At 49.9% G+C, this 14529-nt stretch overlaps 1 protein-coding gene across 8 annotated transcripts in view; it reads left to right on the forward strand.

Annotated features, from left to right (window-relative positions):
- TTC7B (tetratricopeptide repeat domain 7B) overlaps window positions 1-14529 on the forward strand; it is a 188274-nt gene that overhangs the window by 18947 nt on the left and 154798 nt on the right. For all 8 annotated transcript variants that reach the window (XM_059688157.1, XM_059688174.1, XM_059688212.1 and 5 more), the window contains exon 3: window positions 1642-1810. In XM_059688157.1, coding sequence (XP_059544140.1) covers window positions 1642-1810 — 169 coding nt within the window. The remainder of the gene's footprint in view (window positions 1-1641; window positions 1811-14529) is intronic.

Below are 14529 nucleotides of genomic sequence, written 5' to 3' on the forward strand. Positions count from 1 at the left end.
TTCCGGAGTCTCTGATGAGAGCCTTCAGTGAGATACGATTGTGGAAAATGGCACTAATCTTCCCCAGGTGCTTGGAGTGAGCTGTCATATGGGACCCAGGGCTCAACCTGACACCCTGTTCCACTGTAGGAAACAGGTTAATCAGGAGTGCCCCTTACTACCCCATTTCCTGCCTGAAATACGTGGTCCGTGAACCCCCCAGGCCGCTGTGGCCCAGAGCTGTGCGGGGTTTCCTACTAGGGACGGCGGGCCCGGTACCACGGTGCGGGAGGGAACCAGGCCCGAACTTCCCTCGCGGAGCCTGGACCCTAGACAACGCCCCCCTCCCCCTCCATAGGAAGCCTTGCGCACCACCCTTCTATGTATTCATCTGCCAGTTCTCCGTTCTGTTTAGACTCAGCTCTCCGCTTCCCTCTCCAGCCTTCCCTCTCTGCTTCCTTTGGATCCCCTTTCATCTCACCTTCCCTCGCCCTGCCCTTCCCACCATCCTCTCCAGTGCTGCCTGTTGTCTCTGCTCCCTTCCCAGAGTGCCTGGAAGTGGCCACCATGGCTGACACAGCTGCTTCGCCATGCTCTGGCTGGTTCCTTGAACCGTCGACCCTGTCACAGCTTTAAATTACAGAATGCGTGCTTCTGGAAGCGGAAAAAGCCAGCCTTGTATAGCTTAGCTTCCGAGGGAAGGCCTGGGAGATAAATCTGTCTCCTTATATAGATGCTGGGAGCCTCTTCTTTCTCTGCTGTGAGGGGGGCAGGGGAGCCAGGAGTCGGAGCCGGTGGGCGTGGCCTGGGGCAGCTGGCCTCCCTGCCTGGATGGGAAGGCGAGCCCATCAGGGGACAGTGACCGCAGCAGGATGGAATGGCTCCGTGAGGAAAGTCGCCCTTGGAAAGAGAGCAGGTGCTGATTTTTGCACGGATTTAGAAAGCCTCTCTCCTCCGGTTAAGTGCAGTGGGCAGACCCCCGGGAAGCCCGTGGAGCTTCCTTTTTTGCGACGGTGCGTCGGTGTCTTGTTCATAAAGTAGTCCTTCTGTTTTTGCCCCAGTCCAGCTCAGCTGCCTTAGGGGAACCTCAGGGTTTCCGTTTCGTTTGGCAGCAGCTTCACTGAAATATAATTCACACACCATATCATCGACCCCTTTAAAGTGTGCAGTTCAGTGGTTCGGGACTATTCACAGAGTTGTACCTGAATTTCGGAACATTTTCATCACCCCACAATATACCCCTCACCATTAACCGGCTCCTCCCATTCCCACCGTCCCAGCCGTCGGCGGACACTGGCCTACATTCTGCCTGTAGCTTCGACCATTCTGGCCGTGTGATATGCCCCCGGGAGGAGCCTCTCACGACTGGCTTTTTCCTGGGCATACTGTTTTGAGGTGTGTCCGTGCTGTAGCTGTGTTGTCATTCCTTCCTCCTTATGGCTGAGTGATATTCCATGTGTGGCTCCACCACATTTCGCTTATCCATCCTCAGCCGATGGACGTTTGGGCTGTTTCCACTTGGGCTGCCGTGAGCGATCTTGCTGTGACCGTTGCACCCCATTTCTGCGTGGAGAGCCCCAGCTTTGCGGTAGCAGGTGGGTCCCCAGGCAGCATCCCTCCGATTATAGTAGGAAAATGCGTTTTCTCTCCTTTTCCTTCTAGTCAGAGCTGCTACAAGAATCCAATCTGATCATGGCCAAGCTGAACTACGTGGAAGGAGATTATAAGGAAGCTCTCAACATCTACGCGCGGGTGGGCCTCGACGACTTGCCGCTGACAGCCGTCCCTCCCTACAGGCTGCGGGTCCTGGCGGAAGCCTACGCAACCAAAGGTGAGGCCTGCGCCGGCTGTCCCTGGGAGGGTGTCCCCCGGGGCCGTGCCGTTTGGAGCCAGCAGAGCCCCCCCGGAGCCTGCGGGTTGACCCCGGGGCCCTTGGCTGGTGATGGGCTCCCAGCAGGGTGCCGGGCTGGGCCCACGCTGGCACTGGGTAATGTGCGGCCCAGCAGCACGCGGTTTCCTCAGAGCCTAGGCCTTCAGTTACCACTGAGCAAAGGAGAGAACGACGTCTCAGCCAAGTTTTCTGATAATTAACATGCAACGTGCGCAGGGACTTTTCTTGGTCATTAAGATGCTGCAGAACATTTATAGGGATTCTTATCCTATGGCCGGTTGGCCACATGGCTGACCACATTTTTATTCAGTAATGCCACCTGTGTGATAATTAAGGGCTAAGTGGCCGCTCCAAGTGGCAGTGACTGTAAGAGTCAGTCATCCCGTGTTTACCTGTGTGCCCTGGGGCTTGGGGGCTAGAAGGCAGGGTAAGTGTCACCCTGGTTGCCGGGAAGGAGTTTGTAATCAGTGTGAGAGGATGTAGTCTCATGGGAAGAAATGACAGAGGGAGGACACCAGTTGTTTGAGTTTTTCACGTGGCCACTTCCTCATCTGTGAAATGGGTATAATCACGTCCACGTCATAGACTTGCGAAGATTGCATCACATATTGTACGTGAAGCACTAACACAGTACCTGGCACGCACTAAATGCTGCTAAATGACATTTTAAAATGTCAGCCCCACACAAGGCAGCAAGTGGTGGAAGCGGGGCACAGGTGACCGCGTTTCAGAGGCAGGAGCGGTCACTGCAGGCCAGCAGGGCCCGGAGGCCTCCTGCAGGAGGAGAGACGCTCTGGACTTCTGACGGCCACGGTGAGAAGCGGACCATCTGACACAGCCACCCACTGTTCACACTGCATCGTGACTGACATGGCTGGCCCGGAGGCCTGGCCCTGGGTGGGCGACCCTCCGGCCAGCAGTGCGCTGGCCTCTTGTGTGCTGCCAGCTGTCTGACCTGGTGTCCCGTGCAATGCTGAACAAAGACCCAGCTCCAGACACACCAAGAGCTTTGTGACGGGGGTGACACAGTCCCCAAGTTCCCAGGGGAACTCGAATACTGCCAGGTTCGCCTAATTAATCCTCTAAACACCCCCGTGGGCCGGGAAAGATGCTGTCACTCTTGACAGGGCATGCTGGCCGTTTACTGGGCACAGTCCTTTCAGGCTGCCTCGGGGGGTCCTGAGAGCGCCCGGCCTGTGTCTGCATCCGCCTGAGTCATGGGGTGTGCTGGGGTCTGTGCCACATAGCTGCCCTCCTCTCTCTCGGGTGCTCACTGAGCCACTGCACGTGCCTTGGCTTATGGGAGGGGTGTGTGTGTGTGTGTGTGTGTGTGTGTGTGTATTATTTCGGGCCAAGAATGATATTCTGCAAAGCTTCCTCTGGCAGTTTCCAGCTGCCTGATTGACGTGGGGCCCGGTGCAGCGTAGCCAGAAGTTGGTTTGCTAGTTGGTGTTGGGGGATGGCTCTAGGGCTGCTTAGCAGCAAGAGCTCAGGTCTTAGTGTTGGCTCTGAGACGGCCTGGTGGTAGCAGACTGTCTACAGGTGGCACTGCCTGCTTAGTCTTGTGGCGGCCATGCAAAGGGAGCGAGGAGGACAGGAGACTTGGTCCCGGAGTCTGGCCTGGTGACATGCAGTTAGCAGTGGGTCCCCAGCCCTGGATGAGGACCTGGCTCCTGGGACCCGCTGGCTGGCTCGGGGGAGACCCGGCCCTGGCTAGTTTCTGACTCTGTAGGCACATGTGGAGTCACAGGTGTACAGGGACAGAGGAGGGTCGCCTTTGCCTAGAGGGAGTGGCTGCAGCCGTGGAGGCCCCAGGCCTCGAGAGCCTGGGCTGGCCAGGTGAGAGGCTGCTGAACCACCCGCTTGGGCCCAACTCACATGCTGTACAGGCTGTGTGACCTTGTACACGTTCTTAACGCCTCTGTGCCTCAGTTTCCCCACCTATCAGGCTCTCATTGGACTGTCGTGAGGATTACATGAGATAGTATATGTGAAGTGCTTAAAACAGAACTGGCACGCAGTGAGCCTGATGGAAATGTTAGCGTGGAAGGTAAGTGTTTGGTGGGGGAGCCACTAGAAGTGACTTGTAATGGCAGGAAATTGCCCCTCTGGTTCACAGAACTGCCCAAAGATGGGCCAGTTCTCTCACGAGTTCAAGAGGCTCTTGGCCGAGCTGTGTCAGAATATTTGGCTTTTCATTTCTTCATCGGGTCCTTGAGAATTTTTCAGGGGAGATTGCCAACGAGGATTGGAAGGACGTTAGTGTACAAAGCCTCTAAATCAGAAGGCGTGAACCTCTGGCCCGCAGGCCCCGGGGCGGGCTGTGCTGAGTCAGTTCAGTGTTTCCAATGCTTTCGAATTAGTTGCCGGCATTTCCAAATCAGGAATACTTAACAATCTGGCTTTCCATCTTCTTGGAAAGAAGGGAAGAGCTGTCCCCTCATTCTCCCAGAGCGAGACCAGGCTGGAGCTGAGCGCAGCTGCCCCTTGGATGGGCGTGCGCCCCACCTACCCCCCGCCCCTCGGCGGCCTGCATAGTGGTAGGCAGCGGAGTTGAACTGCACAGGTTCATAGGTCACCTAGACTTTTGCATGGTTTCCTGAGGTGAGACTCGACCAGGGCTTTCAGCTAGAGCCCGGAAAGTCAGTGAACACCCACATCTAACTCTTCCTTCCAGCCGTGGCCGGGAGCTCTTCCCCTGGCCCGGTAACATTAGCGTGGTTTCCTGGGAATCAGAAGCCAGCGTCATTCAGTTATGGAGGACCTCGTGTTAGGGCTTTACTGTCTCGTTAATCCTCCCAAACCCTAATTTACAGACAAAGGAAATGAGACTGGGTGAGGTTTCTAGGAATGATGTCAGAGCCTGCTCTGTGCCAGGTGCTGTGCCCTTTGTTTTGGGTATCAGCCAATTTCCACAACCACCCTGTGAGGTAGGCACTGTTGTTTTTTCCATTCTGCAGATGAGAACACTGAGTGCAGGGAGGTTAGATAACTGCCAAGGGTGCTACAGCTGGGAAGTGATGGAGGCAGGACCCGACCTTGGGTGGTTCCAGGGCCCAGGCTCCTACAGAGTGGCAGATGGGGACTCAGTCTGAAGAGTGGTCCACTCCAGAGCCCATGTTCTGACCTCTCTGCTCTGTTGGTCTATGGACCAGAGCTCGCTGGGGCCAGGTCAGGTTTCCTCGGGGAGAAAGCAATCAGGCCACTCGAGAACGTCCTAGATTTGCCTACCTCCTCTCCTCAGCCCCATCCCGACTCGCTCCTTGCCCTCGCCCAGGTTTCTTCCCATAAGTTCTGTCCCTCAGGCTCACGAGTCCTATCTTCAGAGTCAACCTGTTCAGTATCGTCCCAGCACAGTGGATTAGAATCACCTGAAGATCGTCCCAGGATTAGTTGTACTGTTGCCAGATGCCCCTGCTAGTGAGGAGTTCCTCTAAGGCAGTGGTTCTCAACCTTCCCAATGCCGCGACTCTTTAATACAGTTCCTCATGTTGTGGTGGCCCCCAACCATAAAATTATTTTCGTTGCCACTTCATAACTGTAATTTTGCTACTGTTATGAATCATAATGGAAATATCTGATATGCAGGATGTATTTTCATTGTTACAAATGGAACATAATTAAAGCATAGTGATTAATCACAAAAACAATATGTAATTATATATGTGTTTTCTGATGGTCTTAGGCAACCCCTGTGAAAGGGTCGTTCGACCCTCAAAGGGGTGGCGACCCACAGGTTGAGAACTGCTGCTCTAAGGGAAGAATTCTGTTTTGTTTGTTTGCGCTTCTCAGAACTTAGCACAGTGTCTGGCACATAGTTGGTGCTCGATTATTGAATGAAATGTATGAAACTTCCCTTCCTTGGATTTCTACCAAGATGCCTGTCATGTAATTCAGGTGATTCTGGGTGTCTCTGCTCCTAGCCTGTCATGGTCAGATGTGTGGGTTTGTTGTGGGTTGTTTGTTTGTTTTTGCATGTAGATAGCATACTGAGCATATTTAGATGATTCAGAGTCATTTCTGCTAATTATGGGTATACCTGTGAGATCATACTGACATCCCACCATAACCGCACCTGACATGGGTGTCTTTCCTGAAGGTGGTACATTCCAGTTCATTTCCATTATCAGGGAGCTCCTAAGTGGACCTCAGTTTTCCCCACCCGATCGCCCCCCACTCCTTCCTCCTATCTCTTCAACCTAAGTAGAGAAACAGGGAATGGGAATAGAAGAAGTGGAGAAACTCTAGCTTCTGGTAGTCCTGGGTTGGCCAAGTGAGTAGAGGTCTGTGCTCTGGGTGCAGATTGAGCTAGCCATTGGCATCTCCAGCGCCCCGAGTGGCACAGATGTTCTTTTCCCAAACGGGAGGCATGTCTTGGGGCCAGTGGACACATGGCCACTCTCTTCTGGAACTTAGCCCTCCTGGACACGGGGTGACTTTCTGCAGCTCGGACAGCGGGAGCTGAAGTGGCTTGCCTTCCTAGAGATGGCCTTTGTAAATGCCTTGGTATGTACCTGTTGTGCTAAAGAGGCCAAAATGCATTGGCTCCCATATGAGGGAATCCTGGACCAGTCCCATGATAGTCCAGCTGGTCAAGGCTGGTGGGTGGCTGTGTGCGCTGAGGTTACTATTCCTCCCGCTTCTGCTGGGGTGCGGCCCACAGCTGTGTGATTGAAGCTGGGTTGCTGGAATGTTGCAGCTCTTGGAAAGGAAAAGGGAGGTGTCCAGGGGGAGCGGAAGTAACACACATAAGTTCTGCTGACAGTTCATTGGCGAGAAGTTACTGTAGGACCACAGCCACCAGGAACCCCTGTTGACATGTTCGTGCATTCCTCTATACTTACCATATGTGTGAATTTTTTAAAATAAAAATAAGATTACATCGCATCTCCTGCTCTGCGACCTGCTTTTCCCACTTCACTGCAGTCACGAACACTTCCCGTGACAAACGGTCCATTTGTGCATCATTTCAGCAGCTGTACAGCATTTCATTGTATGGGGAAGCTAAAATACACTGACCTCAAAAGCCTCTATTTTGGGACACGTCGGTTGTTTTCAGCTTTTCAGTGTTACCTGTAAGTGAGGCTGTGACGGACGCTTTGTGCTTGTTCCCCGTGGTTTCCCTAGGAGGGCTCACCGGAGGTGAGTTTCTGGGCCAAAGGGAGGCATTTCCAGACTGGCCTGCAGACCGGCTGTGCCTGTGTGCTTCCCTGCGCAGCGCGTGGGACAGGCCGCCTCTCATTCTGGCCAACACTGAATAGAATCTCTTTGATCTGAAAGGGAACATTTATTCTTTCGTTTTTTTGTTGTTGAGTATAGGCTATTTGAAAAATAAAGAAAAACATAAAGCAGAAAATAAAGTTTGTCACCATACAGCCATTTGAGCTAATCACTTTTAGAACATATATATTTTTATATAAATACCTATGTATCTTTAAACTATATATATATCTTTAAATATATAAAATGTATAAGTATGTAGATATCCATACATTATTTTATGCACAGAGTTATTCTATATATATTGTTTTATATTCTACTTTTTCACTCTATGTATATATGTGTATAATTATTTTCCATGTCACTAAATATTTTTGAAAAAACTTTTTGATATCTTTTTAAAAAAAATCCATTGATTTTTAGAGAGAGTGGAAGAGAGAGGGAAAGACAGAGAAGTATCGATGTGAGAGAAACACATTGATTGGTTGCCTCCTGCATGGGCCTTGGGGTTTGGGGCTTGGGATGGGGAGGAGCCTGCAACCAAGGTACATGCCCTTGACCAGAATCAAACCTGGGACCCTTTGGTCTGCAGGCCAACACTCTATTCACTGAGCCAAACCGGCTAGGGCTTGAAAACACTTTTTCAGTTCGCAGGCCGATGCTCTATCCACTGAGCCAAACCGGCTAGGGCTTGAAAACACTTTTTAATGGCTGCACAGTGGGTTGCCTTATGGATATTTTGAACCAGTTGCTTTGTGGAACATCTGTGTTGTTTCAGTTTTTCATATTACCAATATGCTCTATAGCTTTTTTTAAAAACAGCTTTATTGGGATATCATTTACATACCATAAAATACAACCATTTACAGTGTACAGTTCAGTGATTTTTTAATATTCAGAGTTGCGCAGCCATCACCAAAATTAATTCTAGGGCATCTTCATCACCCCAGAACGAACCCTGTACTCATTAACAGTCACTTCCCATTACCTGATGAATGCTCCCCAACCTTAGTCCATCACTAATCTACTTTCTGTCTCTATAGATCTGCCTATTCTAGACATGTTATATAAATGGAATCATAAAATATGTAATATTTTGTCTGGCTTCTATCACTTAGCATAGTATTTTCAGGTTTCTCACATGTTATAGCTGGTATCATTCTTTTTTATTAAGTTCAGTTTATTTTTTCAATTATTGCTTTTGTGCTTTTGATACGGTATCTAAGAAACCATCGCCTAATCAAGGTGTGTGTTTTTTTGGTTGTTTCTTTTTTTATTTATTTTAGTTTTATAGTTTTAACGCTTACATTTAGGTCTATAGTCTATTTCAAGTTAATTTTTTGTATATAGTGTGAGGTAGGGGTCTAACTTCATTCTTTTGCATGTGGACATTCAGCTATCCCAGCACCATTTGTTGAAAAGACTATTTTTATTTTTCTCCATTGAATTGTCTTGACATCTTTGTTGACGTCAATTGAACATGAATGTAAGAGTTTATTTCTGGACTCTTAATTCTATTTCATTGGTCTCTCTATATATATCTCCTTATGCTAATACCACACTGTCTTTTATTATTATAGCTTTGTAGTAACTTTTGAGATTTGGAAGTGTGAGTCCTCCAACTTTTTTTTTTTTAAATATTGTTTTGGCTTTTATGTGTCCCTTACATTTCCACTAGAATCAAATGGCCAATTACTGCAAAAATAAGCTTGCTGGGAATTTGATAAGGATTAAGGTAAATCTGTAGATCAATTTGGAGAGTGTTGCTATCTAAACAATATTAGGTCTTCCAATCCATGAACATGGGATGTCTTCTTTCATTTCTTTAAAAATGTTGTGTAGTTTTCAGTGTACAAGACTTACATTCCTGTTGTTAAATTTATTCCTAAGTATTTATTCTTTTTTATGCTATCATAGTAAAATCATTTTTAATTGATTTTAAATTGTTGACTGCTAGTATATAGAAAATACAACTGATTTTTGTGTATTGATCTTTCATCCTATAACCTTGCTGGACTCATTTTTTAGCTCCAATAATTTTTATAGAATCTTTAGGGTTTTCTATATATATAAGATCATGTCATCTGTAAATAGGATAGTTTTCCTTCTTCCTTTCCAGTCTGGATGCCTTTTATTATTATTTTTGTTGCCTAACTGCGTTGGTAAAACCTCCAATACAATATTGAGTAGAGGTGACCAGAGCAGAGGTCTTTGTCTTAGGGTGAAAGCTTTCAGTCTTTCACTAGGAAGTACCATGTTAGCTGTGGGTTTTTCATAAATGGCCTTTATCAAAGCCAGTTCACCTTTACTAGTTTTTTTGAGTGTTGTTGTTGTTTTTTTTTTATCATGAAAGAGTGTTAAATTTTGTTAAATGCCTTTTCTACTAAGATAATCATGCATTTTGTGCTTTATTTTTTAAATATGGTTTATTACATTAATTGATTTTCATATGTTAAGCCAATCTTGCATTCCTGGGATAGATCCCACTTGGTCACGGTACATAATTCTTTTTATATGTTGCTGGGTGTGGTATGCTAATGTTTTGTTGAAGATCTTTACGTCTGTATTCATAATGGATATTTTGGTTTATTTTTCTTGTGATGCCTTTGTCTGAGTATCAAGATAATACTGGCATCACAGAGTGAACTGTGACATGCTCCCTCCTCTTCTACTTTCTGGAAGAGTGTAAGGGATTGGGGCTAATTCTTGTTTAAACATTTGGTAGGATTCACCAGTAAACCATCGGAGCCTGGGCTTTACTCTGTAGGAAGTTTTTTTTTTTTTTTTTTTTTTATTACTAATTCAATCTCTTGTTACTCTATTCCTTTCATAGAGTTTAATGGCCTTTCCTTGTTCTCCACTTCCTTCTGTATGACATCTTCTCATTAAAGCCCTGAGCCTCCCAGTCATGGCAAATAGTTCTGGTCAGAAAGGATTGAGGGTGAGTCCTCTTGAGGAAGAGTCTCTATTTTCTTCTACAGTGATACCTGGAGTAGCAGCTCTTCCCATGTTATAAAGTACGCTCAGTATCGTCCAGGGAAGCAGCATTTTCTGTATTTTTAATTGATCGACGAAGTCAGCCTGATGGGCGAGTCCTATTTTTTCTGCAGGAAACTACCAGCCAATGCCAGGTTTTAGGCAGGAGGACCAAACTAAACTTATAAGTGGGAAGATCTTTCTGGTACAGAGTGGAGAATAGATTAGAAGGAATTAAAGATCATGATGAAGGTGAGCTGGCTTTGAGCCCTTTCCTCTGCTGTTCTGCATTTCTGGGGGTCTGACTTGTACAGGCCATTTTGGAGGTGCCCAAGCCAGTTCGTTTCTGCCTGGTTTGGCCACTGGAGGCACTGGCAGGACATCAGGGCAAGAGGAGAGGGAATCCAGGGTATTTCTCTTTCTTTGCCTCAGGCAGCACCTTGACAGCAATTGGGTGTCTTCAGTTGCTCCAGCTTCTGTCAGAGAAACCCTTCCTCTGTAGTTCTGACCCCCATTCGTGAGCTTCTGCTGGGTCCTATTTCCCAGCCAGTAGCCCAACTTCTGGGCTCTTATAACCCTGCCTCCTCCCTTTGTCCTAGGGATGTGAGTGGCCTCCTGCTGTTGCAGAATTCTGGGATGCAATGCCATCCTTTTTGGCTTCTCATCTGTTTCATCCCCTCTGCAGACAACTCCATCCATTGTCTCCTTTATGTGACAGAACTAGATTGATTGCTTTGTCCCAGCTGGACCCTGACAGATATTGCAGGAACCTGGGTTGCAGTAGGCCATTGAGACAGTATGTGTGTTGGAGAGTTGGTGTGGGAAGGTGGTTGAGGGAGGAATCGAGATGACTGTGAGATTTTTAGTTTAGCTCGCCGGGCAGGTAATGATGTAGCTAAAACAGGCAAGGAGCACTGGAGGAGATGCTGGGCTGGCGCTGAAGGTGAGGATACCTCTGTGACCACAAGAGGGCGCGTCCAGGGAGACATTGGAATTCTGGGGCTGCTGCTCAGGCTATTTATTGTGGGCTTTTTGCTGTTTGTTTCAGGATTAAGGAAGTGACTGTGTATAGATTTGCTTACACCTCCGGAGTGGCTGAAGCTCACCCAGGACCACAGAGAGTGAGGAAGGCAAGAACTGAGCCCCTCTCATCTGCCAGGCCGATGAAGGGGAGCGGGGAGGCAGATGACAGAGCCTTCCCCCAGGGTCCCAGGGCCTGAGACATGAGCACGTGAACGTTGTGGCAGGTTTAGATTCTTAAGTAGGTTGTAGTTAAATGTGGTGAAGGCAGTAAGTAGACAGTGGCTTAGTGCCAGAACTAGTTGGACGGGTCTGAGGTTCACACACCAGGGAAAAGTCCACACTGAGGTAATCAAGAGCGGACCCCACCCCACACCCTCCCCAGAAGTCATCTTATCTCAGTGTTGAAGCTCGGGCTCCTGATGAGTCCTCCTGCTCACCATTCAGGTCTCAGCACGGCTGAGCGTCTGTCCAGCGTTCGGAGGCTGTGCCCTGCTCTGTGCCACCCACACTCTGCTCCAGGCTGCCTGCGGCCTGCCTGCCCACCTCCCTGCCCTCACCGCTGCCAGGCTCAGTCCCACCTCTGCCCGTCTTCTTCTCCAGCGTGGAGCCCTCTCTTTTTCCCTGTGAGGAGGCCACACTCAGTGATACCTTAGTGACAACCTCTCCACCTCCGTTGTCCACGTCAATCTCTCCTTCCTCTGAGCCACCTCTACTCTAATTGGTACCATCCAATTTGGTGCTCAGTTTTTGTTGAGTTATTTTGCATCTGCCACTTGCCTCTCTCAAACTAGATCATGTAATTGATTCATTAAATCATTAAATATGGGAGTGCCTGCTCTGGGCTGGACTCTGGGCTCTGTCTCATCTAAGCTGTTTGCTTAGATGCCCGCCACACAAGGTGCTTGTGCGGGATGGTTCTGTCGACATTTCCCCCTGGCATCTAGGGGCAGACAATCCAAGATAAACTGTATCTGAGTAACATACAAGTTACTTACGCCCAAGTGCAGTGTTTTCAGTGTATTCGGAAATCCTCTCCATTTTAGATGGAACGGGATTGTGTTTGCGGCCTGATATAAAAGAACTAATCTTGTCTGTAACTCCTCCCTACCCACACTCAGCTTCAGGCTGGACCATCCCAATTTGTGGACGGTGTTTCAGCTTGTTTGGCTCTGAGGAGCCCATCTCCTGTGGCTCATTTTCGTTGAAAGCCGGTGACCCCTGGGGCCTCTTTAATGTAGTTTTCTCCCCTGCATGGTGTGCTCGCTGCTGTATTGTTCACTCTTAGGATTTGGATCCTTACTGCTAGGTTCTCCTAGACCAGGGGTGGGCAAACTTTTTGACTCGAGGGCCACAATGGGTTCTTAAACTGGACCGGAAGGCCAGAACAAAAGCATGGATGGAGTGTTTGTGTGAACTAATATAAATTCAAAGTAAACATCATTACATAAAAGGGTATGGTCTTTTTTTTTCAATAGTTTTATTCATTTCAAACGGGCCGGATCCGGCCCGCAGGCCGTAGTTTGCCCACGGTTGTTCTAGACTCGTACAAAGCTGGCCAAGGTATTAAAAAAGGCACCTAGTTAGTCCAGGCTCCTGTTTGATATTTCAAAACCAGGACTCGTGACTCCTACTACAGTGCTTGACTGCCACCACCCATGACTTAGCTTCCATCATTTTCAAATCATGTCTGGTGCTCATTTTCTCCCCCCAAATGTTCCTGATGCTTTGGGAATGAAAAGCGTATCCACATTTGGAAAGCTCAGAGCTCTGGGGGTGGGAGCAGAGCACAGACTGTTCTGTGCAGAAGGAGGGCGTCAGAGCTGGCTCTCTTGGCTGTCCCCCAGCCACACTGGGGCTGGGCTGCAGCTGGGCCTCCGGGGCCTTGCTTGACCCGTGAGCCAGGCGGCCCCGGGCACACTGCAGCCTCCCAGCACAGGGAGAACTCAGGTTCTTGAGCTCCTACCAGGTACTAGGTTCTGGAATAATAGTAAATGATGAATAATTAAAATGTCTTTTAAAATTCCTTGTAAACACCCACTAAGCATTTGCCCCTTAACATCCTTAACCCTGACAACAACTATGAGAGGGAAAGGGGTAGGGTCCCCATTTCAGAGGAGGAGCGAAGGGTGGACCCCCTGTTTTAGCCCCGGCTTTTTCTCCTTGCTGCCAAGTGCTTGCTTCCTAGATTGAGGCTGGCGTGTCATTTCTGTAGAAACGCCCCTGTGCAGAGACTGCTGAAGCTGACCGGAAGAGGCCGAGTCGCCCTGGGGTGCTGCCGGGTGCCCTGGTTTGTGTCCAGTGGCTCCCAGAACCAGCGTGCACCTCGCAGGAGGTCTTGGAAACGTCTTCTCCCTTGACAGCACTCGGGCTTCTTACTTAAACTGCGGGGTTCAAAACCCGGAATCCCACGGAAGGCCTCTGAGCAAGTCCTATGCCAGAAGCTCTGTAGGCCATGCCACCTGCGACTTGCTGCTGCTGCTCGCCGCCCTCCGAGGTCATCCCGCTGTGCCGGCCACGGCCGCCAGGGGGCGCGGGAGCCGCGTCCTCGCCCGGCGTTCGCGCTTGCGCAGAGCCGCGCCTGCTTCCCGCAGGGTCCCTCCAGCGCCCGGCGCCGCCTCCCGGCCACTCGCCACTCGCAGGCCCTCACATTGGCGAGGTCAGGGGCCGGCGAAGCAGGGTGCATTGCCAGCCTTCCTTATTAACCTCGGGTCAGGGAGGCCCCGAGGGAGCGCAGTCCGTGTCCAGAAAGCGGTGCCTCCAGCGGGCGGCTGCACAGAGGCCCGGCTGGCGCGCACTGGGCTCGGGGAGCCCTGCTGATGGGCGAGTTCTTCTCCGCGAGGACGTCCACGGAGGGTCCCAGGAGGGTTTCCTGGTAGATGAACGTTCAGATCTTGAAGGGACAGAGCCTAATTCTGACCTGTCTGAATGGGGTATTTGCTAATGGCCATGACCTTCTAGGGGCCCTGACAAGGACAGACATGTAACCACCGGCCGTGCCTCCTCCTGGCAGACCCCCCCCCCCGCCCGCCCCCCCCATGTTGGGGGCCGTGGCCCAGCTCTGCGGGCTTGCCTGGGAGCTGGCTCATCCCGCAGGGCTCCAGGTCGTCTCTGCGGTAGCCCCTGTATGATGGGCACATCAGGAACCCCTCATAGCTTGGATTTCCTCCTGGCTGAGTGAGAGGAAGGGGAAGAGAGGGGATCCGGGTTTTTCCTTGAGAAGCTGCTTTTCTTTCTTTTTTGAAACCTTGAGATCCTTTCAGGTGCAGTGAAAAAGTAGTTTTATTGGAAAGCCCATGAGTGGAGGGAGGGGGTAGAAGTGGGGCCCCGAGTCCTCGCTGAGTGCTTTTGCCCGTGTGCCAGACCCAGAAACTGGGGGTAGGGGCGTGAGAGTGGGCGGGGCTGCGCTGTGCAGCCTGGTGCCCCTCAGTGTCTCCACTGGC

This window comes from Myotis daubentonii, chromosome 1 (assembly GCF_963259705.1).
Source record: "Myotis daubentonii chromosome 1, mMyoDau2.1, whole genome shotgun sequence".
Classification (NCBI taxonomy): domain Eukaryota; kingdom Metazoa; phylum Chordata; class Mammalia; order Chiroptera; family Vespertilionidae; genus Myotis; species Myotis daubentonii.